The sequence below is a fragment of the Natrix helvetica genome (assembly GCF_964273705.1).
Source record: "Natrix helvetica genome assembly, chromosome: 12".
NCBI lineage: Eukaryota > Metazoa > Chordata > Lepidosauria > Squamata > Natricidae > Natrix > Natrix helvetica.
In genome coordinates this window covers 433,982-458,345 of record NC_138556.1, presented here as the reverse complement: position 1 = coordinate 458,345, position 24,364 = coordinate 433,982, and the positions used below count along the sequence as shown (strand labels likewise).

At 46.0% G+C, this 24,364-nt stretch overlaps 3 protein-coding genes across 3 annotated transcripts; 2 read left to right on the top strand and 1 right to left on the bottom strand.

Moving 5' to 3' along the window:
* Positions 1-211: 211 nt before the first annotated feature.
* On the top strand, positions 212-6,601 carry PDIA3 (protein disulfide isomerase family A member 3). The gene is made up of 13 exons (XM_081964785.1): positions 212-456; positions 712-790; positions 895-1,012; positions 1,807-1,911; positions 2,638-2,767; positions 3,370-3,486; positions 3,573-3,698; positions 4,108-4,290; positions 4,503-4,611; positions 5,132-5,260; positions 5,517-5,596; positions 5,806-5,863; positions 6,219-6,601. Exons 1-13 carry the CDS (start codon positions 314-316, stop codon positions 6,336-6,338), a joined length of 1,497 nt encoding a protein of 498 aa, XP_081820911.1. The 5' UTR covers positions 212-313; the 3' UTR covers positions 6,339-6,601.
* A 6,492-nt stretch (positions 6,602-13,093) lies between these two features.
* Positions 13,094-17,641, top strand: HYPK (huntingtin interacting protein K). Its single transcript, XM_081964459.1, has 4 exons — positions 13,094-13,322; positions 14,392-14,447; positions 17,142-17,193; positions 17,318-17,641. Exons 1-4 carry the CDS (start codon positions 13,137-13,139, stop codon positions 17,411-17,413), a joined length of 390 nt encoding a protein of 129 aa, XP_081820585.1. The 5' UTR covers positions 13,094-13,136; the 3' UTR covers positions 17,414-17,641.
* A 49-nt stretch (positions 17,642-17,690) lies between these two features.
* MFAP1 (microfibril associated protein 1) lies at positions 17,691-23,627 on the bottom strand. The gene is made up of 9 exons (XM_081964458.1): positions 23,440-23,627; positions 23,113-23,332; positions 22,892-23,021; positions 22,439-22,630; positions 22,098-22,202; positions 21,854-22,014; positions 19,076-19,235; positions 18,797-18,886; positions 17,691-18,658 (listed from the first exon to the last, which is right to left on the bottom strand). Exons 1-9 carry the CDS (start codon positions 23,519-23,521, stop codon positions 18,476-18,478), a joined length of 1,323 nt encoding a protein of 440 aa, XP_081820584.1. The 5' UTR covers positions 23,522-23,627; the 3' UTR covers positions 17,691-18,475.
* Positions 23,628-24,364: the final 737 nt, after the last annotated feature.

Sequence of the window (24,364 nt, the reverse complement as noted above, 5' to 3'; positions counted from 1 at the left end):
CTACCCCGTCGGGGTCTCCCCACCCCTCCTCCCCCTCCGGGGCCGAACGGGCGCTTCCCCCCCCCCCTCGCGCCAGGGCGGCTGCGCGAATCCGAGAGCCTGGGGTGGCGGGTGGGGGCGCGTCGCCCGGCGACGAGGGAAGCCCCGCCCCGGCCTAGACGCTCGGGCCAATGGGCGGGTGCCACACGTTGGATCCGGGCCGTCTGCGCAGGGGGCGGGCCTTCCGCTTCCTCTTTAGCCCCGCGCTGAGGCGATCACCGGGGAAAGCGAAAGCTGCCGCCGTCGCTCCTGTCTGTCCTCTCCGCTGGGCTTCATGGCGACGCTGCTCCTCGCGCTGCTTCTCGCCGCGGCGGCCTGGCCTGCTCGCGCTTCCGACGTGCTGGAGCTGAGCGATGATGACTTCGATAGCGGCCTAGCCGACCGCAACGTCGCCCTCGTGGAGTTTTACGCGCCCTGGTAGGTCGGGACGGGCGCGCGGCGTTCCACGGGCCTCCTCACCCGCCGAGACGCTCCGGCAGAGGGAAGCGAGGGGGGTGTTGTCCGCGGGGTCCTCGCGGCAGGCCTGGCTTTGCCGCTGCAGCCCGGGCACCAGGGGGCGGGGCATCGTTGCCGTGGCCTCTCCTGAGTGGCTGCCGCGGCGCGCGGGCGGGAGTCGATTGGCTGTCCCGAGGCCCGGGAAGGCGCGGGCTGACCGGCTGCGTCGCCTTGCAGGTGCGGCCATTGCAAACGCCTGGCGCCCGAGTACGAGGCGGCGGCCACGCGGCTGAAGAGCATCGTCCCCTTGGTGAAGGTGCGTCGGCGCGGGGGGCTGGGGGGCGGCGCGGCGGGGGGGGCGAGCCGCGGGCGGGCGCCTTGCCCCGGCCGGCAACTTGCTCCCCTCGCCTCCCCTCCCAGGTCGACTGCACGGCCAATTCGGAGACCTGCAACAAGTACGGGGTGAGCGGCTACCCGACGCTGAAGATCTTCCGCAACGGGGAGGAGTCTGGCACTTACGACGGACCCAGGACAGCAGGTGAGGCTGCGGCTTCGGATTGCGGGAACCCTGGCCCGAGTCCTGATGCAGGCTTCACACCTTTCCTGTGTGTCCGTTGCCAGTATAGGAGGCGGTGGGGGCTCTTCTCCTTTGGCTGCCGCCTGGTAGACGCTCCTACCCTAGACCCTCTTGATCAGCCCATGGAGGGTGGTGGGGGCTGCTGCAGATTTAAATTGTGCCCACCTGTTGCGGCTTTGGGATCTGGATACTCACCTTGCTTTGTCACAATGGGGCTGGTGTCCTATCAGTACAGATAATATTTGACTTACAACCTTAATTGAACCCAAAATTTCTGTTAAGTGAGTTTGCCCCATTTTAAGACTTTCTTTCTACTATTGTTAAGTGAACCACTGCAGTTGTTTAGTTAATAGCATAGTTGTTAAGCGAAAATAGCTTCCCCATTGACTTTGCTTGTCAGAAGATTTCAAAATAGATCACGTGACCAAGGGACACTGCACCCATCATTAGTAAGCTGCCAGGCATCTGAATTTTGATCATGGGGAGACTACAAGTATTGTAAGTGTGATAAACGGTCATAAGTCAATTTTTTTAGTGCTGTCGTAACTTTGAATGGTCATTAAATGAACTGTTGTAAGTCAAAGACTACTTGTAGATGTGGGAGTAAGAGATTTGCCTATATCAACATAACAAATATGGGTTTAAAACAATGATTGAGGTACAGCACCCTTCAGCCTGTTCTTTGGGGGCTTTTGTATCATGTCAATGTGAGTTTGTAAAGATGATTGAGCTTTATTGATATATTTTTTCCTAAGATGGAATTGTGAGTCATCTAAAGAAACAGGCGGGGCCAGCCTCAGTCCCTCTTTCTCCTGAGGGCTTTGAGAAGTTCATCAATGAAAAGGATGCTGCTGTGGTGGGTAAGTAGTTTGTGGGGCAGGAGATTGTAATACAGAGCAGTGCTAACTTTAATTAGTGATGTTTTTTATTCTTGTTTCTGTGGAGGATTTGATTTGGACCAATGGATTAGATAAAGCTAGAATGGGATGATTTGCTAACCAAGTTAAGTATGTTGTGTTTAAAAAACATTAAATAATTTGATCTCCAGTTGGTTTGAAGTATGTCTTTGACTTCTGTCTTCCTGTTGAAAGGGCTGTTTTCTTCAGATGAGAACCTGTCTTGGCAAGGCACACTCCCCAATAAAAATACCAAAGGATGGGTTGGTTGTGTTGGGTGGGATTTGAAGGCTGGGACAATTGTTGTGTATGACTCGTTCTTTATAGATTTAAGTCATAAGGAAACCCCTTGTGAAATGCACATGGACCTGAAAACCAGAAAGTGATACCGTCAAAATTCAGCAATAAAATCTAACTTTTGGTTTTACCAGATACTTCTCATCTATAACATCAATAGCTAACAAAGGTCTAACAGTGAGTGATGTTAAATCTTTGATAGGCTTGAAGTTCTTGTTTTGTCATTTTAAAGAACAGTCATGCATTGTGTTCCCCCAACCCACAAAAAAAAACCCACCACCAAGGAGATTTTTGCTTTTCCTTCTAAGTCATCAATCTGGTTTCTCAAAAGCAGAGCTACATTATTTATCTTGGACTTCTTTTACACAGCTGTTTATTTCTTACGAATTACAGGATTCTTCAGGGAGCTGTTTGGCGATGCACATTCAGAATACATGAAGGCAGCAAGCAATTTGCGGGACCATTACCGCTTTGGGCATGTCAGTGATGAGGACCTCATTAAGAAATATGAACCAGATGGCGAGTAAGTGTTCAGTGGTTGGCCTTGTATTTTCCTGATTTGGCTTAAAAGGTTATAAGATTTGTTCTTGTTCTTGTGTGACTTGCCAGCCAAGCAACTTTAGAAGCTGCTCATATTCTCAATATATAAAGGGCAGAACTTTACAGTGTTGAGTTAACTTCTCCAAATGAGTTTTTACTGTTATCTTTGGTCCTTGAAGGATCACATATATGTCACAGTTCTTTAGAATGATTAAGCCTTGATCTGGGTAGCCTTCTGTGAAAGGTGGGGTGTTACATTTATATAGTGGCACAAACTGCCAATTTCTGGGCAATTCCTTCTGGGCTGGTTCTTGTTTATCTATCTGCAGGTGCAGGCAAGTCAGAACTTGATGTGCTTGCTGGTTTTGTGTTAGCTTCTCCCTATGGAATTGGCTCAAGCAGCTGAGACTTGCTCAGGGACTGGGGCCCTGTCCTTGAGGAACCTTCAGTCATCTGTAGGGGATGGTTCAGTGAATCCTGTGAATGGGATTGCACTTGCTCTCCTTCCGACTCTTAAAGTTCTGTGAACCAAAGGGATGCTTGATTGGGTTTGACTGTCAAAATGCACCAATCTCCTTTTCGCAGAGGCATTGTCCTGTTCCGTCCCCAACACCTTGCAAACAAGTTTGAGGACAGCTCTGTGCGATACACAGAAGAAAAGATCACAACTGGCAAGATCAAGAAGTTTCTTCAAGAAAATATGTGAGCATAGTCGTTTCTTTCCTATAGCAAGTATATTTGTCTGAATGGGATTCAGGTACCAACAAAGGGGAATTTCTGTATTTCAGCTTTGGTTTATGCCCACACATGACTGAAGACAATAAAGAATTGATCCAAGGGAAAGATCTTTTAGTGGCTTATTATGATATAGATTATGAAAAGAATCCCAAAGGCTCCAATTATTGGCGCAACCGGTAAGTTTCCATTTCCATGTCAAGGATTCTGTGGGCAGATGAACAATTTTTATTACAGATGAAATCTGACTTGGAGAAAACATTAAACAAAATGAAAGTCATATTTTGCCAGTTATGGTTTCCCTGTAGCCATGTTTTCTCATTTCAACAATATTAGCTAGAAAACAGGTGTTCTAATTTTATTTTCCATTTTGGTGAATCCATTAGTTTGTTTCTAACAGATAGGATCTGGTATTGTAGAATTCAGTCCTCAGTTAACAAAACATTCACAATTCAGCAGGTGTGGAGTTGAAACTGTGCACTCGGTTTACTTGTGGAGTTGGTTCTATTTTTTTTGCCTTCAGATCTTGGGATGGTCATCGGATTTTCTTGAGCTGACAATAACAGGACAGTTGCCTTGTTTCTGCAGAGTGATGAAGGTTGCTCGAAGTTTCCTGGATGCTGGACACAAGCTTAATTTTGCTGTTGCGAGTCGAAAGACTTTTGGCCATGAACTCACAGAGTTTGGGCTGGATGGTTCCACCAGTGATGTCCCTCTTGTTGCTATCAGAACAACCAAAGGAGAGAAATTCGCCATGCAGGAGGAATTTTCGTAAGTTTACGTTTCTGTTCCTTTGTTGGGAGTAAACAGTTTCTACTTGGAAGTTCCTCTTCTTTTGAGATGGAAACAGTTCCTGAAGTTTCCATTTGATTGTTCTGGGAAGAGCTTTGAAGATGGAGAGCCCTGTGTTATTTCCTTAGTGGCTCTTAAGGGTAGTACGAATGGGTCTATGCTAGCTGAAGCAATTCTTACTCTCTTTGCAGCCGTGATGGTAAAGCCTTGGAGAGATTTCTTCAGGATTATTTTGATGGAAAGCTGAAAAGATACCTGAAATCAGAGCTTATCCCAGAGAACAATGATGGTCCGGTGAAGGTGAGAGCAGGGCTAGCCTTCCTTTAACCCTATAGGGAAGAGGTTTTATGTGGTATTCTAATGTTTCTGAAATAATAGGGGAAGCAGAGCCTTTTGTATAGTTTCCTGAATCCCTTAGGAAAAAAGTGTACCATAATAAAAAATAAATAAAAAATCAACATTTTCCTCTCAAACACACAATGCTTAATTCAGCACAGTAATGGCTCTCCTTGTTTCAATATTTGAAGTGGCTGTAACTAAACAAATAGAAGGTATGTTAAGGGAATGTGAAATTTTACAATACTTATATGTTAGCATAAACAGTTGTATGAAACTGGGCCAAGTTCACCTTGATATGAGCAAATGGGACTTGAACTGGTAATGTTACTCCACCATTGTACAAATGTGAGCTTGGACACTGGCAAGGAAAGGACAAGTATGCTGGCATCTGGAAAAAGCAGCTGTTCTTTTTACCATGAGGTGTTTTGGTTCTTCCAATACAATTCTGGTCTGTTTATTTAAACCTCCTTGTCTTTCTCAGGTGGTTGTGGCTGAAAATTTTGATGAAATCGTAAACGCAGAGAGTAAGGATGTGCTTATAGAGTTCTATGCCCCGTGGTGTGGCCATTGCAAGAATCTTGAACCCAAATACAAGGAGCTGGGGGAGAAGGTAGGAGTTAAGGAAGCAAGGGTTGCCTCAACTTGAAAGTCTCTTTGGGAGAAGTTACTTTATCTATAAAGTGACTGGTGCGAGTTCCTTTCTGGGTACCCCAGTCCCAAGAATGGGAAATATTGGTGGTTCCTCCTCCTGCTAAAACATAATGTGTCCTCTTTGTTTTTGACTTCACATACTTCTGATCTCAGTCAGCATTTTCTCTGGGAGCTGAGAGTTTTGTCTTCCCTAATTACTGGCTTATTTTTTTCAGCTTAACAAAGATCCCCACATTGTTATAGCTAAGATGGATGCCACAGCCAATGATGTGCCTTTACCATACGAAGTCAAAGGGTAAGGAAGCCCAGGAATGGCTGTTGGGTTTTCCTGGTGAGCTACATTTGCTACTAGCAGAAGAGCTTTCTTAGAAATGCCTTTTGACCTGTTTGCCAATCATGCAGAATAATGGGTTTGTTGAGGTTAGAGGACCAGTTAAATTCGTGTCTGCTGTTCCTACAAAAAAAGATTAAATGCGTCTGACTGGATCTTTTTTTGCGCTGCAGCTTCCCCACAATTTACTTTGCTCCTGCCGGTAGCAAGCAAAGTCCAAAGAAATACGAGGTGAGCAGATCTTTTGCTGGCTTTCTATCAGAAGGACTTCCTAAGTAAAGAGATGGGATATAAATTACAGCAGCAGAAATTTGGTCTGGTTGGATTGGGCCTTGGAAGGGAAATGAAATACCAGAGCACTAGATTAGAATCTTTTAAAAGAATTCCAAAAACGTTGATGTCAGCTCTGCCTTGGCACCAAGGAGGGAAGAGGAGGGACTGAGGCAGTTTGGAGCTGAGCTGGGCTTCCTAGACCACAACAGGTAAAAGATGGGGGACTATTGTGAATGGTGCAAAGGTGGGCAGGGGGTGGCCTGTATCTCGCTAGCTTCTCTCCCTCTTGGCCTCACTTCTCTCTCCTTGCCAGGGGGGACGTGAGGTGAGCGACTTTGTCAGCTATCTGAAGAGGGAGGCCACGTATCCACCAATTCTACAAGAAGATGAAAAGCCCAAGAAGAAGAAGAAGGTGCCAAAAGAGGATCTGTGAGAGCCTTGGCTGCCACCTTATTCAGAGAGGAGCCTGGCAGCTGCTCTCAAAGAAAGGCCAGGGCTCCGTGGTGCAGCTTCGTTTCTGGAAAGCAAAACCCTTCAGGCAGAGGAGAGCTGGTGGCTGCTGTCCTACTTCTTTACCTGCCCCTTGTGTCTTAGCTGCTTGCCATGGATGCCCTGGACTGGATGGGGGCTGTTGTTTTCTATTTTCTTTTGTACATTTGGAGGAATGAATGAATAAATGAACCTTTGACCCCCCCACCCCCAGTTCCTGTGTGATGGTGGGACCAGGGAGCTTCCTGCTGGAGACCCAGTGTTTACTCGCTTTGCCTTTAAGAGGGGCTACTAAGAGCTGCCTCTGTCAGAGCCTTTTTTGGAGATAGCTGCCCGAACAGTCCTGGGCTGAGTGAGTGAAGCCAAAGTGGCAGCGGTGGTTGCTTCTGCTTTCTCCTTTTGTTGAGGAATGGGCACATAACCCGTAACTACTGTATGGAGTCAAAGCAGTAGATACTGTTGTATGGATTTTTGACTGGAAAACCTGAATCTTCTCTCAAAGCAAAGCACCTCACTATTTTGCAGAACAGAATAAAATATTGGAATGGAAAAGGAATAAGAATAGAATAGAGCAGAGTGGGAAGGGACCTTTGAGGTCTTCTAGTCCAGCCCCCTGCTCAAGCAGGAGAACCTATACCATTTTAGATAAGTGACTGCCTAGTCCTAGTGATGTCCACTATTTCTGGAGGCAAGCTGGTTTATTGTCCTCACTGTTAGGAAGTTTCTTAATTCCAGGTTGCTTCTTTGTTTGATTAGTTCCCAACCATTGTTTCTTGTCCTGCCCTCTGGTGCTTTGTAGAATAATTTGACCCCACTTGGGCACCCCAGCCCCAGATAGACAGCACAGCCACAAGGGTACTGCATTAATACAATAGTAGTGTTGGAAGGGACCTTGGAGGTCTTCTAGTCCAACCCCCTGCCTAGGCAGGAAACCCTATACCGTTTCCGACATCATCTTAAAGACTTGCAGTGTTGGGGCTTTCACAACCTCTGGAGGCAACTTCTGTTCCACTGATTAATTGGTCTAACTGTCAGGAAATTTCTCCTCAGCTCTAAGTTGCTTCTCTCCTTGATTAGTTTCCACCCATTGCTTCTTGTTCTACCCTCAGGTGCCTTGGAGAATAGCTTGACTCCCTCTTCTCTGTGGCAACCCCTGAGATATTGGAAGACTGCTATCATGTCTCCCCTAGTCCTTCTTTCTCTTAAGCTAAACATACCCAGTTCCTGCAACCGTTCTTCATATGTTTTAGTCTCCAGTCCCCTAATCATTGTTGCTCTTCTCTGCACTCTCTCCAGAGTCTCCACATCTTTTTTACATCGTGGCGACCAGAACCAAATGCAGTATTCCAAGTGTGGCCTTACCAAGGCCTTATAAAGTGGTATTAACCCTTCACGTGATCTTGATTCTATCCCTCTGTTGATGCAGCCTAGAACTGTGTTGGCTTTTTTGGCAGCTGCTGCACACGGCTGGCTCCTATTTAAATGGTTGTCCACTAGGATTCCAAGATCCCTTTCACAGTTACTACTATTGAGCAAGGTATCATCTATACTGTACCTGTACATTCCGTTTTTCTTGCCTAAATGTAGAACCTTTGTGTGGACCAAGTTACAAACAAGATTGAGCTTTTCAGATAGACACAGCAATGTTGATTCCTAGGCTAACCAGTTATCAAGGAAGTTAGAAAAGTTCTCTGCTTGGCTAGCTGCTGAAATTACCAGGGAACAGAACGGTGGAGAACTGCCCCAACATAAAGTTGCTGGAAGAAGCCCACCAGTATTTTTATGCTTATTCTAACTGGCTGTACATGCCAAGCCTCTGAAAATGAGAAAGACAGCTCCGGTGTTAAAAGAATATGTATAAAAACGGTAATTCCAGGGCTATGTTAAAATCGGTGCCCAGCCTTGCATCTCCCTGTTCTTAGCTTTTTTCCTGCTTCCCCTCCTGTCCCGTTAGGCCAGGGGTCCTCAAACTATGGCGGCCTGCGGCCACTTACAATCCATTGAAGCCATTAATCAGGCCTGCGCAGGACCATGAGGCTGCACCCACTGGCCCCCACCCTTCAGCCGAGCTCAGGACTTACCTTTGTGAGCATCATGGGCTGGAACTGGAAGGTAAGGCAGCCAACATTTTTGGCCTGCAGAATGCTTCTGAAGACAGGAGAGGTGAAAAACGGGGCGCATGGAAGCCCTGTGAGGCCAAAAACGGTGCATGGAGGCCAAAAACCAAAAAATTGTCCATGCACCCCATTTTTCACTTTCCCGCCTCCAGAACACAGAAAGAAAGATAGAAAAAATGAAAGGGAGGGAAAGAGACGACCGAGAAAGGAGATATAGACTAGTTGATTGTAAGCTCTTTGGAGCTGAGAAGAATTGCTGCAAAACTTGAGTTTCCTGAAGTAGACCACTAGACTCCGAAATTGAAAAAAAACGATCTAGTAAAAAGAAAAGTCAACCAAAAGAACAACATTCAAACAAAAGCAAATAAAACACCCCCAGGAGCCAAAAGAGTTTGTTCATTGTTTAATGGACAATTGGCCATGCCCATCTAGTCGCATGACCTAGACACCCACCCAATCAAATGACCACCTAGACACACCCCCAATCCAGCGCCCCCTCCCCCCAAGACTGACCTTGATTTGGCCCTGTTTAAAAATTGGAGAACCCCTGCTTTAAGCCCTTGTTGAGTGACCAGGGCCTAAACTAGTGGCCCAGCAAAGTGTAGTGGATATACTTGGATTCCAGTAAGTCATTTGACAAAGTAGACCACAACCTTAATCACCACCTTAATATAACTAAATTTACATGGAGGTAAGTCAGCAGGGTCCTCCAACCATGGTTTTGCTCTAGACCCAATACTCTTCAACATAAACAATTGAAATGAGGGAATAGATGGGAAAATCTTCATGTTTGCAGATGACACTATACAGGTAAGAATAGCCAATACCCCAGAAGATAGGCTTAAATGCCAGAAGGATCTGGACAGTCTTGAACATTGGGCCTATCTAACAAAATGAAGTTCAGCATACAGAACACTCTGCCCTAGTTCTCTTCATTAGACTTGGGCGACACAAAAGCCGTAGGTATTAGATATGCTGACGTTAGACTAATATTTGAGGGGCTGCCACAAAGAAAGGGTCAGTGTATTCTCCAAAGCATCAGAAGGCAGGACAAGAAGCAGTGGATGGAAGCTAAGCAAGGAGCGAATCAACCTAGATCTAAGAAACTTTATGACAGAACAATTAACAAGTGGAATAGCTTGCCTTGAAATGTTGTGGCTGCCCCATTGCTGGAGGCTTTTTAGAGGCCGGATAGCCATTTGTCTGAAATGGAGTAGGGCAGGGATGGTTAATCTTTTTGGAACTCATTGCTGAAACAAGCGCTTACATGCCAGAGCCCCAGAACCTAGAAGAGGGCAGCTAGCCAGTATGTGTGCACCTGGCAGCCAGCTGCTCTTCTGGGTTCTGTTGTGCACATGCGCAGTGGCCAGATGGTCTGGTGATGGCACGCATGCCCACAGGGCTCTGCATGCCACCTGTGCCACACATGCCATAGGTTCATCATCATGGGAATAGGGTCTCCTACTTGAGCTGGACTAGAACCGTGGTGGCGAACCTATGGCACATGGAGCCGTATCTGCTGGCAGTGCCTTCCCCGAGGGCAGGGAAGGCCATTTTCCCCCTCGCCAGGCTTAAGGAAAGCTTTTGGAGCCTGGGGAGGGGCCAGGTGCACATGCAGGGGGGGGAGTGTTTCACCCTCTTTTAGGGAGGAAAAAGGTGCACCTTATACTCCGAAAAATATGTAACTTTGTGAACTGGGCCTCACAATCAGGATTTATTGTATTTTGTACACCCAGACATGATTTCATTGAAAATTGGAGCAGAACACATTGTCCTCACTTGGCCTCTGAGATGAATCCAATTGTGGAACTGTCTGAATAAACCAGTGATGGCGAACCTATGGCACGCGTGCCACAGGTGGCACGCGGAGCCATTTGTCAGGGCACGCGAGGTGCTGCCCTGTCAGCTGGCTGGCTGGGTTCACCCTTTTTAAAAGCCATTTTTCTCCCTCCCCAGGCTCCAGAGGCTTTATAGAAGCCGGGGGGGGGGCGAAAAGAGCCTCCCCTGCCCCCCTGAAGCCTCCGGAGCGCAAAAAAACGGCCCTATGGGCAAACCGGAAGTTTGCTCGGAGAATCATTTTGATTGCTTCGGAGGCTTCAGGAAAGCTTCCCAAAGGAAGATACAGAGGGGGAGAAAGAGACGGGGGGGGGGGGAGGAGATAGAGATTGAGAGATACAGAAAGACGCATACAGAGATAAGGGGAGAGATAGGGGGAAAGGGATAGAGCAAGCCACGGAGATGGGGAGACATACAGGGGAGGGGGGAAGGGAAGATAGGGGAAGATGGGGAAGAGATACAGATACAGAGGAGGGAGAGGGAGAGAGAAATGTCGAAAAGGTTTTGTAGTTCTGGATGTTTTTTAACAACTGCTTCTCTGCCCTAATGACCGGAGTGAGTGACATCGAGTGGCCACACCCACTCAGGTTTTATGTGGCAGAGGAAGGCGAGAACAGAGAGCGCCAAACCCTTGTCCTCCAGATAGCCTTGCTATCTGCTGGTGTCCAAGTGCTAAGCAGGATTTTCCTTCCTTTTCTTCTTTTTCCTCTCTTCCATCTTCCTCTTTCCTTCTTTGTCTTTCCTCTTTCCCTTTCTCCTCTGTCTCTTCTTGGATGCTCAAATGCAAAAGGGGAAACATTTCTCCTTTTGTTTTGCTAGGCCTCTGCCAGCAAAAACGGAGCTCGGGGAGATAGAAGAGGTAACGGTGGGGGGCGGGAAGCCTAGCATCTAGCAATGACAGGAAAAATTTCACCATGCCGGAGAGATGGCCACTTTTCTGCCACATGGTCCAGCCTGTTTTCCTTTCCTACCCCAACATCTTGAGCTCTGGAGATCTTTGAAAGTGACAAACCAGTGCTAGGGAGCTGATGCAAAGAAGACCCAACAGATGTGGAACCTCAAGGGGTGGGAAGTGGAGCATGAGATCTCTATGGGTTGGGCTTGGGTGGACGGAGGCAGATGGTCTAAGTCCCCATAGTCTTCCCCACCCGAGGTACCCCATGTGCACTTAATGATTGCACATTTGATTAATGAATGCATGGGGGCAGCAGAGATGGTATATTCACTTAACATGATTCAGTTAATGACCTCCTGGGTTTTGAGCCACAGTGGTGCAGTGGTTAGAGTGCAGTACTGCAGACTAATGCTGACTGACTGCAATTTGGCAGATCAAATCTCACCAGGCTCAAGGTTGACTCAGCCTTCCATCCTTCCCAAATTGTTGGGGGCAATATGTTGACTCTGTACATGGCTTAGACAGTGCTATAAAGCACTGTAAAGTGGTATATAAGTCTAAGTGCCATTGCTATTATGCCTGTCATGGGCATGCTTCATTATGGTCATAACTCAAGGACTACCTGTAATTCATGCCAAGATGGTATGTTATGCATACCCTGTTTCCCCGAAAATAAGACCTCCCTGGATAATAAGGCCAATCAGGCTTTTGAGCACCATGTGCTAAAATAAGCCTTCCCCCGAAAATATTGCAACACAACAGCAGCCATGAGGTGACCACACTTTCCACCTCCTGCACCTCAAAAATAAGACCCCTCCCCCCCAAAATAAGGCTGTGCTTATAATATTCATATATAAATAAGACCCTGTCTTATTTTTTTGTTTATTAATTTACAGGAAGAGAAAGCAATTCTGGTTGCCTAATATTACACACCAAAACAGGAAGGGAACATAGCTAGTACAAATCAGTCAGAACTGCTTTAACCTGGACTCTAGGCAGATGCAAGTGCCTAGGCCTCAGTCTTGTGCTATTATTTGCAATGAATTTGAGAAGTAGAGGGTGATCTTGGTGCAGTTAGTTTAGCCACTAGCACTGATGTTACCTGGTTGGGTAATGAAACATCTTCAAGAAAACAAGCTCAGAGGGCACCAAGGATCCTAGCACCAACCCTGAGCTACAAATATTTTCTTTTATTAGTAGCTTAGCCACTGTTTGTTAGCCCCAACTTCCTCCTGGATTTGTAGTTGGGTCCATGCTGTGATGATGGCCTCTTTGAGTGGTCATCTATCAATTTGTCTCTAACAGTTCCTTTTCAGATAAGGTTGTTGAAAAGGTGCTGCTTAGGACACTCCAGCCTGCCCCCCTCTCCCCCAGCATCTCTATGATGATATCTGCTGCTCGGAGGATCATCACTACTTTCAAATGAGGCTTTAAGGCTCTGTCCGGGGACGAGAGGGGAAGGCTGACGAGACCCTACTTTCGCACCGGCCTTTGCAAGGCCGCCCAGATCTGTGGATCTTCCAGGAAGGCCTTTCCGCGGCTTCATCCGCGCGATCTCCGCCTAAACCGCGGAGAGGCTCCTTCCAGCCACTCCTTTCCCTCCACAGCCGCTGAACGCGGAGCCCGACACTCCCCCTCCCCTGGCTGGGAAGGCCAAGACTGCCGGGACTCCTCCAAAATTCGCTGCCGTTCCCGGCCGGCCGCCACCTCTCGCGTCAGCTGCCGCTTTTGCTGGCGCCCCTTCCCGCCATCCCCGTTGGTGCCTCCGTCTCGCGACAGCCGAAAGCGGTAGTTGCCGCTACCGGAAGTTACGTCCCGGCTTCCCTTTCCGAGCTCTGCGGTTGGCCCGAGTGCGCCGTCCCGGAAGTGCGTCATTACGGGGGCCGGCGGTGCGATGGCGGCCGAGGGAGACGTCGAGCTGGAACTGGAGGCTGAGCCCAACGGCTCCGCGGTCGGTGGGGATGGCGCCGGTGGGCGCCCGGCCGAGAAGCCGCGGAAACACGACAGCGGCGCGGCGGATCTAGAGCGCGTGACCGACTACGCGGAGGAGAAGGAGATCCAGAGCTCCAACCTGGAAACGGTGCGGGGCGGTGGGGAAAAGAAAAGGGTCCCAGCCCCGTGGGGCTTTCCCGCTGCCTCCGAGAAGCGCCCCGCGTGGCCGCTCTTTGCTCTAGGTCTAGGCAGCCGGCCTTACATTGCCTTCTCTTCGAATGGCCCAGAGACACCGGCGCGCCTTTTCTTTTTCTTGGGCTGCATTCATGTGGATTGGAAGATTACTTTCCCCCCCAAACTAATTTCAAGTTCTGTCCACATTCCCACGGGCTAGAAGGTAACCTGTAACTATCAGTTCACCCACAGCGATGTAGATGAGGTTAATTCATACTTCTCGACAATCTAGCCCATAATTAAGCCTTTACTTAATTCTCTACATCAGCCCTGCATTCAAATTTATTTAATTTCTGTGGTACCCAACTCAACTAATTCTGGGTAGCTTACAATTCTAAAATTGTAAAAAAATTTAAAAAAATAAACATATTAATAAAATCTATTTATTAATAACATCTATGCCCTTCTGTGTCTTTTTCTTCAATATGTGGCATTTGCCATGTTCTCTTAAATTTATCATTATTTAGAAACATTACTGTTTTAGACAAACCTAAGTATTTTATCTAAATATGTAAATTACGTCACAATATGCCACGTTTTTAGCCAGCTTTATAGCATATGTTTTAGACTTCTGCTCCCAAGTAACATTACAAATTTTAATATTATGCTGTTGCTCCAAAAATCTTTGTTTGGAGTTTGGGATTTTACTACCTATACAAATCTGACCATTCTAATTTATCTGAGAAATCAGATTGCTTTTCTGGGGTACTCTTACACAAGAATTCTGTAGAATAAAATTATTTTATTCCCTGACTCAGGTTTATTGGAACTCCTGCTGTGCATGGAGTCCACACTACCCTTCTGCAGTTTCAAGTGATTCCACAATGAAGAACCACTTCACTAACATCAGAAACAGGAAGAGTTCAAAACTATTTAAAAACGTTTGATGATGTGAAACTTTATATAATGCCTGCTGTATAATGTTTTTATATATGCAAACTTTTCAGATCTCTTAAGTTTTCCTTTTGTTTTGATTTTCCTAGGCCATGTCAGTGATAGGAGACCGAAGGTCTAGAGAGCAGAAAGCAAAGCAGGAGCGGTGAGTGCTTGAACAGTTCCAAACTTCTGTTCCGAAAGAGCAGCATGGGGCTTATAGGTATAAAACTACAGAATTAACTGATTTCCAAGGTGGAAATCATGGCTGTGACTTTAAGGGTGGTAGTGAACACATCAAAAGAGTGGAATGACTTCCGGTTCCGGCGGCTGACGGTGACAGGCAGGCTTTGCTCGCCCCGCGCTTTCCCGGTGGGCTCCCCACTCCTTGGGGGGCACAGGACGCCCCGCAGAGGCTCCTGCCGGAGGAGCGGCACCGCGGGGGATCCCCTGGATCGGCGGCGGCCGGGGGGGACCCCCGCCTCGCTCTAGGCATCGGGGAGCATGATGGGGGACGCTCCGGCGTCTTCGCTGCGAGGCTGACGGAAAGAAAAAGACGAGCTGAAGGACGCGGCTGTGGTGCGGTGAGGCGACAACTCCCTCCTATCCCTTTCATCAACTTAGAAAAATTGCCAGCAGTTTAAACTTGATTTTCGGCTTGGCTGGAGAAGCGCGACTAGAGGGAGGGGGATTTCCCCCCCCCCCCTCGGACTGGCGGCTAGAAACAATTCGGCTCTCAGCCCCAAGGGAAGGAGGAGGGGGGAGAGCCAACTAAGGATGCCACGCTCCTAGTAATGGCGAATTTTTTGAACTTAAAGGTACAATGGAAGGATGATCTGAAAAGTTATTGGGAACTTTGAAAACTCTATTATGCCTCTAAACCCGAAGCTGGCAAGGCAAGATGGCACACTTCCGTTGTCTTTATGAGCTTTGAAATTTGACTCCACCTTTGAAACTTCAGGCTTCCGGTCTTTGTCTCCGTGCTACTCAGACAAATCTCTTGTTGATTGCTACCCTTTGATTTCCCTGGAGTGGAAAACTTCACTCTGCTGCCAGGCTGATTAGAAAAATCCTCTTCTGCCTGGACCTTCTGTCTCCTGGACTCTCCTGGCTGTTTCACCTTTCTGACTGATCACTCCCTGTACTGACTGATTCTCTTATTCTACAAACAATGCCTCCTAAAAAAACACCTCCTGGAAAGCCTGGCTTTTCTGCCTCTGCCCCGACATCTGCAACGTCTAGTCCCAGTACACAATCAACGATAACAGCTTTAATGCAACCTAAATCTACGGAGACTGACTTTCAACAAATGTTTCAACAACTTCTACAGGGACAAGAGGAAATCAAAAAACAACTGAAAGAGATGAAAGAAGAAATCAAAGAGAACCAGGCCCAAATTAATAAAAACTCACAGAGACTGGATCTTTTGGAGGGTGGGACGGCTGAGATGAGGGAGGGGATGGAGGTGATGCAGAAGGGAAACAAAGATCTTGATACCCAGCAGATGAAAACAGAATTTGAGAGAATGTCCTTTTATCTTAGATTTCAAAATGTGGTGGAAGCAGATGATGAAGACATAAGGGACATTATGACAAGTATTTTGGCTGAATACATTCACAGAGAGAAACAACAGATGGGGTGGGAAATAGACCTGGTCTATAGAGTTAACTCAGCGTATGCTAGAACACATAATGTACCCAGGGAGGTACACATTAAATTTCTCAGAAAAAGTACAAGAGATGAGATTCTGAGTGCACAAAGGGGGCAAGAATTGAAATATCAGGACAGGCATATAACCATTCTAAAACAGATCCCCAAGAAAGTAAGGGAAAAAAGAGAAAGTTACTCGCAGTTAGCGAAGAAACTATACCAGAAGGGGGTGTGGTTTAGATGGCAGATGCCTGAAGGTATGTTAGTATTCTGGGAGGACACAAGAGTTAGAATTTATACACCCATAGAGGCACAGGCCTTTATGGACAAAAACAAAACACGCTTAGAAAAACCAGATGACCCTACACCAGATACACAGGACACGAGAGGGGCCGGAGCTCTGCCAGCGGGGGGAGATGGGACGACATTGAGAAAACTCAGATCACAAAAATGAACAAGAAAACTTGCTTGACATAAGTTGACCGAATTTATTAATTGAATTTACATGCTGACTATATGTAACTATTTAGTAATGAAATTTTTTGCAAATGTATACCTTGAGTATGGAGGGAGGGGACACCTACCGCACATTGCAACCGTCAAAATTTGTATCTACCCACTACCTTTTTCCTTGTAAAATTTTTTAAAAACCAATAAAACGTTGTTTAAAAAAAAAAAAGAGAGTGTAATATTATTTCCCAGGCAAATGCAAAACCTATCACTCTACCTGTCTTGACAATAGTTGGAATACTCAGGAAGATTGGCATGCCCTGAAGTTCTTTGATAACTTCTTTAAGGTCTTCTGCTTGGGCAGGGTGGGTTGGTGGAGTGGATTAAAAGACCTACAAGGTCCCTTCTAACTCTTAAACTGAGATGAGATGTTTTCTATAGCTTTTACTAAACTATCATATAATTTCTCTTTTAGAAGTTTGTTCAAAATTCATTTGAAATGAACTTGGCATTAAAAACTGATCTGCTCTTATTTTTTGAGCTTACTTGCCATAGCTGAAATAAATCTCTTTTAGTGTCTGATAATGTCTGGGGTTTCTTTGCTATTGGAAGACCAATCTGGGCTTTTGGGTGGTTCTGTTATATAGGCAGTATTATTCTGTTATGTTCTCTATGGCATACTTGTATGACAAAGAGGGGACAGAAGGACTGTACTATTGTCTGGATGAATATAATCCTGAGCCATTTCTCTTTGTTGTAGAGAAAAAGAGCTGGCAAAAGTCACCATCAAGAAAGAAGATCTGGAATTGATTGTAAGTCTAGCATAGAGCTAACAAGTTGGCTTGACTTTAATAGAGGTATTTGATATCTCAGAAAGGTCTGTGTGGATACCTGCAACTTGCACTAGCTAAAAATTACCTTCTCTTTTCTTTTTAGATGAATGAGATGGAGATATCAAGGGCAGCAGCAGAACGCAGCTTACGAGAACACATGGGCAATGTGGTGGATGCACTAATCACTCTTACCAATTGAGAACTCTATGCTGGGTGCCTGCATGACATTTTGAAGTTATTAAATAAAAGTGTGATTTTCTAACTCACTGTGTTATAGATTGATCCAGATTAACCAGTTGTCTTCCCCCAATTAACTGAAAAGTGGTATGCTTTTAAATATACCCTTCAAGAATTTTACTGAACTCCACATTTTCTACATATGCAATTTTTAATTGAAGAGATGCATTAAAGAAAATCAGAAAAAGGCTATCTGATTCTTGTGACTGATCTTTTCAAGGTAAAGAGGAACATCTGGAGATAGGAAAAATAAACTTTATTCCCAACTTTTATCATTACTTGTACCCTTTTTAGTGGTGATTTACCAAATTCAGTGGGGCCAGACCACCTCGAAGAGATCAGTTTCCCAAACTGCAGCTAAAAAACATCAACCCTGGCACTGGGAGTCTAACAGATTCCAAAATAAAAATGAAACAATCCAATGTTATCTGGAAAGGGAATTTGTATAAATTACATTGTATTAACTCTAATGTTATTTTATTTGCAAACAATCCTCTAATGTTGCCACTGTTCTATCAATAAGAGCAGAACAAGGAGTGGGCTTTTCCCCCCTTAAAGACAAATTGGCTTCACACAAGCACCGTTTGCATGATGTTCATATGGTTCATTTAGTAAATTATAGAAACAAAATGGCTTAGCATGTTTCATGAAAGCTGCTTTCCAGCCTTTTTCTATGGCACATCTATCTTTAATGTGTACGGAGCAATACAGATTTAGTTGAAAGTATTTTTGTATGACAGGATCAGATCAAGCAACTAGGATAAGGGCACTTTTCACTCTTAAATCCAGATGACTAGTTTGTTGTCGCTCCCCCCCCCCTTGCTATTTAAATAGTGTTCCTATAAAGAACGGTTGTCTTTACAGTCAGTCAAAATTAGAAATGGGACTGGGATCTAAAGGAGAGTCCATTACGCTGAACCAGCACCAGCTTAATTGATTCAGGCCAATGAAAATATTTTGTGGTCCCAAGTAACAAAGTAGTTGAGCCAGAGCTAAAAGAGGGATCTGGATGATCCTTATCCATTCAAGTCACTTTCCGTTTCTTAGCAGAAGGTCTCTCAAAGACATCCCGCACGCCAGCTGCCTTCTGCTTGAAGAACTTTGTATTCTGGGCACTCTCCTGCCCCCAAGCAGAGTCGAAGGAAGTTGTGTCCTGGTCCACCAGGTGGGTGTATTTAGTCCGTCCAGAACGCCCAAAGTTCTTCACCTGGATTGCAAAGAGAAGACAGTGTGGGAAGGATGAGGTCTCTAGAATTGCTCACCTGGCTCTGATGCTGCCCAGAGAATGCTGGTGGGAGCCACAAAGCTTATCCCCAATTCGCAACTGGGCTCCTTTCCCATTTACCTGCATGACTTTAGGTAAGATTGTCTTGTTGAAGTGATCCTCTAGAGTTGGTGCACTGAAGTCCCTCTTGTACACATCCTCATCTTCATCCTGAAGAAGCAAGAGCACACCTGAGCACAGGGAAGTTTGAGAACTATTGGGGATAGGAAAAAGACCCCAACATTCCATTTTGCAGAGGGGATGAAATATTGACAAAACTGTTATACAGAGGATGACAAAGGGCAGGTCTGGCTGTTGAACAGATATTTGATCCTCTCAGTTTTGGGGCAAAATGCTTACCATGAAGAAGGCACCGCGGTGATAATATTTCTGCAGGAACTTGTATTTGCCCTTCACAGCCTTATTGGTGATGACCTTGCCGTTGGCTCGGAGCTCAGCCCGGCGTTCTTCCTCTGTCAAATTCCGTACCCGTTCAATCTCTGCTTTCTCCTTCTCCATCCTATATAGAATAAAAACCCTGCTTCAGCCATACTCTCTCCATCCCTCCTGATGTTTGATAAATGACTTTTAGCAGCTTGCAGATCCCCTTGGCTATGGAAGGTTGCCAAGCAGCCATGGGGCTTGTCTAGTATTACAACAGCCTACTTTTGTGTTCAAGACAACAGAGTAAGAAGATTTTTCTTTTAACACACCAAGAGTCAGATCATATCATGGGATTTATAATACTCCTCTTGATAGTTTCTGTAGAACCCAGAACTGACACGGCCCATAGATCAGGCATCACTATTACAGCCCTTGACCAACTGCTGATTTAGTCATGCATATGGAAGCCTTTCATTGTTGCAGCCTGAAGAGATGGATAAGGTGCTAGATAAAATGCAACTTATAGCAATAGCACTTAGACTTATATACCATTTCATACTGCTTCAACTTATCCTTATGATTTCTCCCTTGCTATTCCTAGTTCATCACATTGGATGGGAAAAATCTGGTTATTCCGAGAAAGCAGAAACTGCAACTTTAAAAAGGAATAATCAATAACCATGTCATGAAACCCATGATGCTATTCTCTGGGATTGGAACCATCTGCTCCTTTTTAATACTTCCAGACCAAGATGCTTAGGAGTTGGCTGCCCTATGACCTCTGGCATGCTTGGCATTTGGTGCAGACTATTTTCAAGCCACCTTGAATTAAGTAGCTTGATTGGGAGATCTCTCTCCCAAGCCAATTACCTAGGTTGACTCCCCACAGAGCCTTTATACTTGCTGTATTTTGCCATCCTTGTTACCAGAAATAAGGTTTAGCAATTATTTCCAGCACATGAGCAGCTCTGCTGTCCTTTTAGAGAAACTGAATAAATCTCTTGCAGGCTCTTGTACAGTTTGGCAAACTGACTTATGAATCCTCTATTAAGCTACAACAGTTCAAAGCAGAAGAAAAACGAGAAGCCTGAACTGTCTAGAAAGATGAGCAAATTCTGTACCATCCTCTTTGTTGTTACACATTTGAGAATGTAATTATTAATTAAGCTGCTAACTTAATCTATACAGTTACAAGGAACTAGCGGCTTAAGTATCAGGTAAAACAAGAAGCACCAAGAATGAATGAGTGCTGATAAGACATCTTGGAGTAGAACACCAAGTCCAATTCTGCTTGCCACAATACAAAAGGGATGCTGAGCAACAAAAACGGCGAGGGGTTTGGATGCAAAATCCTGAACAAGAGTGCTGGTAAGAACTCTGTATTTTTAGCCTAAAGAAGAGAAGACTAATGGGAGAGTAGGACAAGAATGGAAGTTTTACAAATCCAGCCAAATTTACATAAGGAAGAATTTCCTGACTGTGAGAAGCAGTGGAATAGTTCCCCCCCCCCCTTTGAAACTAACAGTTTTCAAAAAAAAAATAGGAGAACCATTGAGCTGGGATGCTCTGAGGATACCCACTCAAGGAAGGGGGTTGGGAGTGAGGGTATAATGGACTCAAAAGGGGGAGGGGGAAACGAGAGACATAATATGTAAAGGAAGGGAACTGAGGAAATGAGCATAGAGGGCCCAGTCAAAGCATCTGGCAACAAAAGAAAAGGATATTATTACTGTGGAGATGTATCTTTTTCAAGCCAGCCAGAAAATGGATCATTCTTTTCTGGACCATGTTACAGAACTTTCAGAGAAGTACTTTAATAACAGTGGGAGACTTCAACTACTCAGACATTTGCTGGAAAGCCATTTCAACCAAGACTGCCCAAAGATTCCTTGTAACTGTCGCTATCTGTTTAGTTTTTTAGAAGACTACAGAAGAGTCAAAGCCCATTGCAGTATTCTTCTAGTCTCATGATAATGATTTCAATGTTCCTTCCCAGTTTCCCAAAAACAAAGTCAATGGGGAAACTGGAAGTTAAGCAAGATCATATGAGGTCACATATTCCTTCCTAAAGACAGCAACCAGAATTGTCAAGGAATGCTGACACTGTTGTGCATTCATGTGATCTCATGCTTTCTGACATGCCTCTGTCCAGTATCAAATATGCAAACTGTTAAATGTATTGTGCAAGACTGCCTACAATATGAGTTCTCTGCATGAAGCAACATCAGACGAATGCCTGGATAGCTGAATTGGACATCCAATTATGAGGCCACTGCCTCTTCCCTAGGGTTTTGTATATAATTATGTGGATTGAATTTATGTTTACTTCTCTTCTGTCATATTCTCATCACATGCTAAATAAATACCATTAGGACAGAAAAAAAACTGTCCTCAAATTCTGAAGGACTATAATGTGGATGGGATAGATATGCTCAGTATTATTGTTCTATCTAGAAAAATAATAACTAATGGATTTAATTATAAAGAATTGGTTAGAAAATTTCGCACTGATCAGCTGTTTGGCAATGAAACAAGCTACTTTGGGAGTGATAGAGCTGTTTACAAAGGCTGAATGGCCCCTCCATCAGAAAGCTGTAGCATTGGAATCCCACACTGGGAAGGGGGATGGATTAAAAAAAATCAGCCACAGTAAATAACTTGACATCAACAATCATCCTCTTTTACCCTCTTGTGAGGAAAGGTTTTAACATTTTACCTCCATATATAATCAAAGCTCCATCTGATTATACTTACGCCTCACGTTCCTCACGATCTCGCTTGATTCGCTTCAATTCTCGCACTTTCCAAGCTTCATACTCTTCTTCATCATTCTCATCATCCGTATCCAAAGCATCGAGGGCTGCCAAAGAACGCCTGTTCTCCTCCAATTCCTTCTTGGCTTCTTCTTCTACAATCTGCAGCAATTTAGGGGAGAGTAAGCCTCCTGAAGGACCATATTCCTTGTGTCTCAATCACCTGCTCCTTCCTTTCCAAATACCTTCAGAGTGTACTTGCGCCTCTCTTCAGCCATACGTTTAGCCTCTTGTTCCAGTTCCTTCTGTTTCAGTGCCTCTGCTTCTCGCTCCTGGACTGTGATTCGGTCCTTTCTGCAACAGATATTTGTGCCAAATTGAATAATATCCAAATTAAATCTTTTCTAGAAGAAAACTTAGAATTTACACCCATCGCTGCAAGAAAAATGCCTTGGAAGGTACACAAAGTGGAGCTGTAATTATATGCTATCAACATTTTAAAAGAAAAGCTGTGAAATAACACTCAGGCTCAAGAGATCAATGCCCACTGCCACCTTCTCCCCTTCCTTTTTTTAACTAATGGAACTTGCTTGCGAATGAAGACAGGTTTGAGACGTGGTTCAGTTTCATCTTCACTATCTGTATACTCCTCATATTCGGACTCGGTTTCAGACTCCTCCCCAGAACGGCCTTCGTCTTCCAGTTCCATCACTTCCATCTCCTCATTCTTACGTTCCTGAGCACGTTGGCGCATCATATTACGTCGACGTTCAATTTCCTGTTAAGGAGAGATAAAGGGAAAAGGTTATCATAGATCCATGCACCCCCCACCCCATTCCAACCGGTCAGATATCAATTTATGGCTATATTAAAATTATACAGGTGTAGGACTTTTACATGTCAAATAGTCCAGATCCAACTCTTGGAATCTCTAGCAAAAGCTGAGGAAAAATGGCCAAGATTCTAGATGCAAAAATATTCCCCCACTTTTCTAAAGATGCAGTCCAACACCAGACCTGACTCTTCCACCTGCACATACCTCATCGTCTACCTCTTCCTCCTCTTCCTCACTGGTGTCCTCACGCTCCACGTGCCAAGCTTCGCCTTCCACTTCAGAATCGCTTTCCCCCACCACTTCTGGCTCCACAATCTTGCGGTGCCTTGCCAGCCTGGAAGACAAAGGGCATTTTCCTCTCTCTGCCTCTGCTGGATCACAAAAGAGCCTCCAGGCTTGGCCCAGGTAGCCGGGCTGCCACTCACCTCTCTTCCACATCCTCGCTGACGCGGTTCTGCAGGCGGCGCAGCCTGGGGTCGCTGGCCAGCTCCTCCTCCTGCTCCTCGGGCTCCAGCTCCTGCTCCTTGGCCTTCTTAATGAACTGGAATTCCTCGTCTTCCTCGTCGGAGGACTCCATGGGCGCATAGTCGGGGCGCTTCCCCGAGACGTACCGCTTCACCTTCACCTTCTCCATGGAAATCTCCCCTGGAAGAGGCGGGCGGGGTTCAGGCTTTCCAGCTGAGCCCAGCACCCCCCTCTTCCTTCCCCTCCGCCTCTCCCCGCCGAGAACCCCCCTTCCGCCCCCTCCTCACCCTTCTCGTTGCGGACGGGCACGGCCCCCGCCGTGGACTGGATCGGGGGCTGCTTCATGAGGGCGCTGCTGGAGCCCGACATGGTGACGGTAACGGTGGGCGGCCGGGCCACGAGGAAAGACGGCTGCTCGTCCGCCGCGCGTAAACACAGAACTGACGGGCGACGGGCTTCCGCCTCCGGCTGCTCTGGGCCGCTTCCGCTTCCGGGGGCCGTGGGGGCGGACCCCCGGCAACCTTTCGTTGGAGCTGCGCCTGCGCACTTTCTTCCGAGGAGGCGCTTAAGGGGCGGGGCGGGGGCGGGCTCTGCCTTTTGTCTCCCCCCCTTGGAGCAGCCCTCGGAGTCTCCGCGGTGTCGCCCCGGCTTTCGAGTCCGGATGCCAAACTCGCGTATTGGGGTAACAGGGAATGGAAGCGCCTAAACCCCGGGGCCGGGGGGGGGGGGGAGGCTTGCCTCCTGTGCCCGACAGAAGGATCGGCTTGTGGATGGGACCGCCAGTCGGTTGCGAAGGAGCAGGCGGGCATCTTTCTGACCGAAAAAAGAGGAATTATTATTCAACAACAGTTATTCACCGATCTGGAAACAGCGGCACATATGTTTAGAGGGAATAATAAAGTATACTTGGCAAGGAAGAATTGCAGCAATCACATTTTCCATTTCAAGTGGTTCCAATTCCAAACCAAATAAGGTACTTTAATGGGTGTCTTGGATTAGTAAGGAGTCGTATATAATCCAGAAAAGGGGCAAAGTTTAAATGCAAGAATTTCCAAGATTTAAAAGAGCAAGGTGCCCCCCCCCGCCCCGCCCCAGTTTCAAATTCTTCTATGCTCCCTGGCTGAGTGGATTTCAGTTTGGATTATATTTTGGAGTGGTTCCATCATCCTAATGGAAGGGCCAGACCTATCAGAAGAATTGCATATGTATTTG

What these genes read in the sequence shown, in the direction of transcription:
- HYPK (XM_081964459.1), top strand. Translation starts at nt 13,137, where the DNA reads ATGGCGGCCGAGGGAGACGTCGAGCTGGAACTGGAGGCTGAGCCCAAC. An exon ending in AGAGCTCCAACCTGGAAACG is followed by an intron (nt 13,323 to 14,391) that starts GTGCGGGGCGGT and finishes TGATTTTCCTAG; the next exon opens with GCCATGTCAGTGATAGGAGA. An exon ending in CAGAAAGCAAAGCAGGAGCG is followed by an intron (nt 14,448 to 17,141) that starts GTGAGTGCTTGA and finishes TCTTTGTTGTAG; the next exon opens with AGAAAAAGAGCTGGCAAAAG.
- PDIA3 (XM_081964785.1), top strand. Translation starts at nt 314, where the DNA reads ATGGCGACGCTGCTCCTCGCGCTGCTTCTCGCCGCGGCGGCCTGGCCT. An exon ending in AAAGGATGCTGCTGTGGTGG is followed by an intron (nt 1,912 to 2,637) that starts GTAAGTAGTTTG and finishes TACGAATTACAG; the next exon opens with GATTCTTCAGGGAGCTGTTT. An exon ending in ACAATGATGGTCCGGTGAAG is followed by an intron (nt 4,612 to 5,131) that starts GTGAGAGCAGGG and finishes TGTCTTTCTCAG; the next exon opens with GTGGTTGTGGCTGAAAATTT.
- MFAP1 (XM_081964458.1), bottom strand. Translation starts at nt 23,521, where the DNA reads ATGTCGGGCTCCAGCAGCGCCCTCATGAAGCAGCCCCCGATCCAGTCC. An exon ending in GCCCGTCCGCAACGAGAAGG is followed by an intron (nt 23,333 to 23,439) that starts GTGAGGAGGGGG and finishes CGCCTCTTCCAG; the next exon opens with GGGAGATTTCCATGGAGAAG. An exon ending in GATCGTGAGGAACGTGAGGC is followed by an intron (nt 19,236 to 21,853) that starts GTAAGTATAATC and finishes TATTCTATATAG; the next exon opens with GATGGAGAAGGAGAAAGCAG.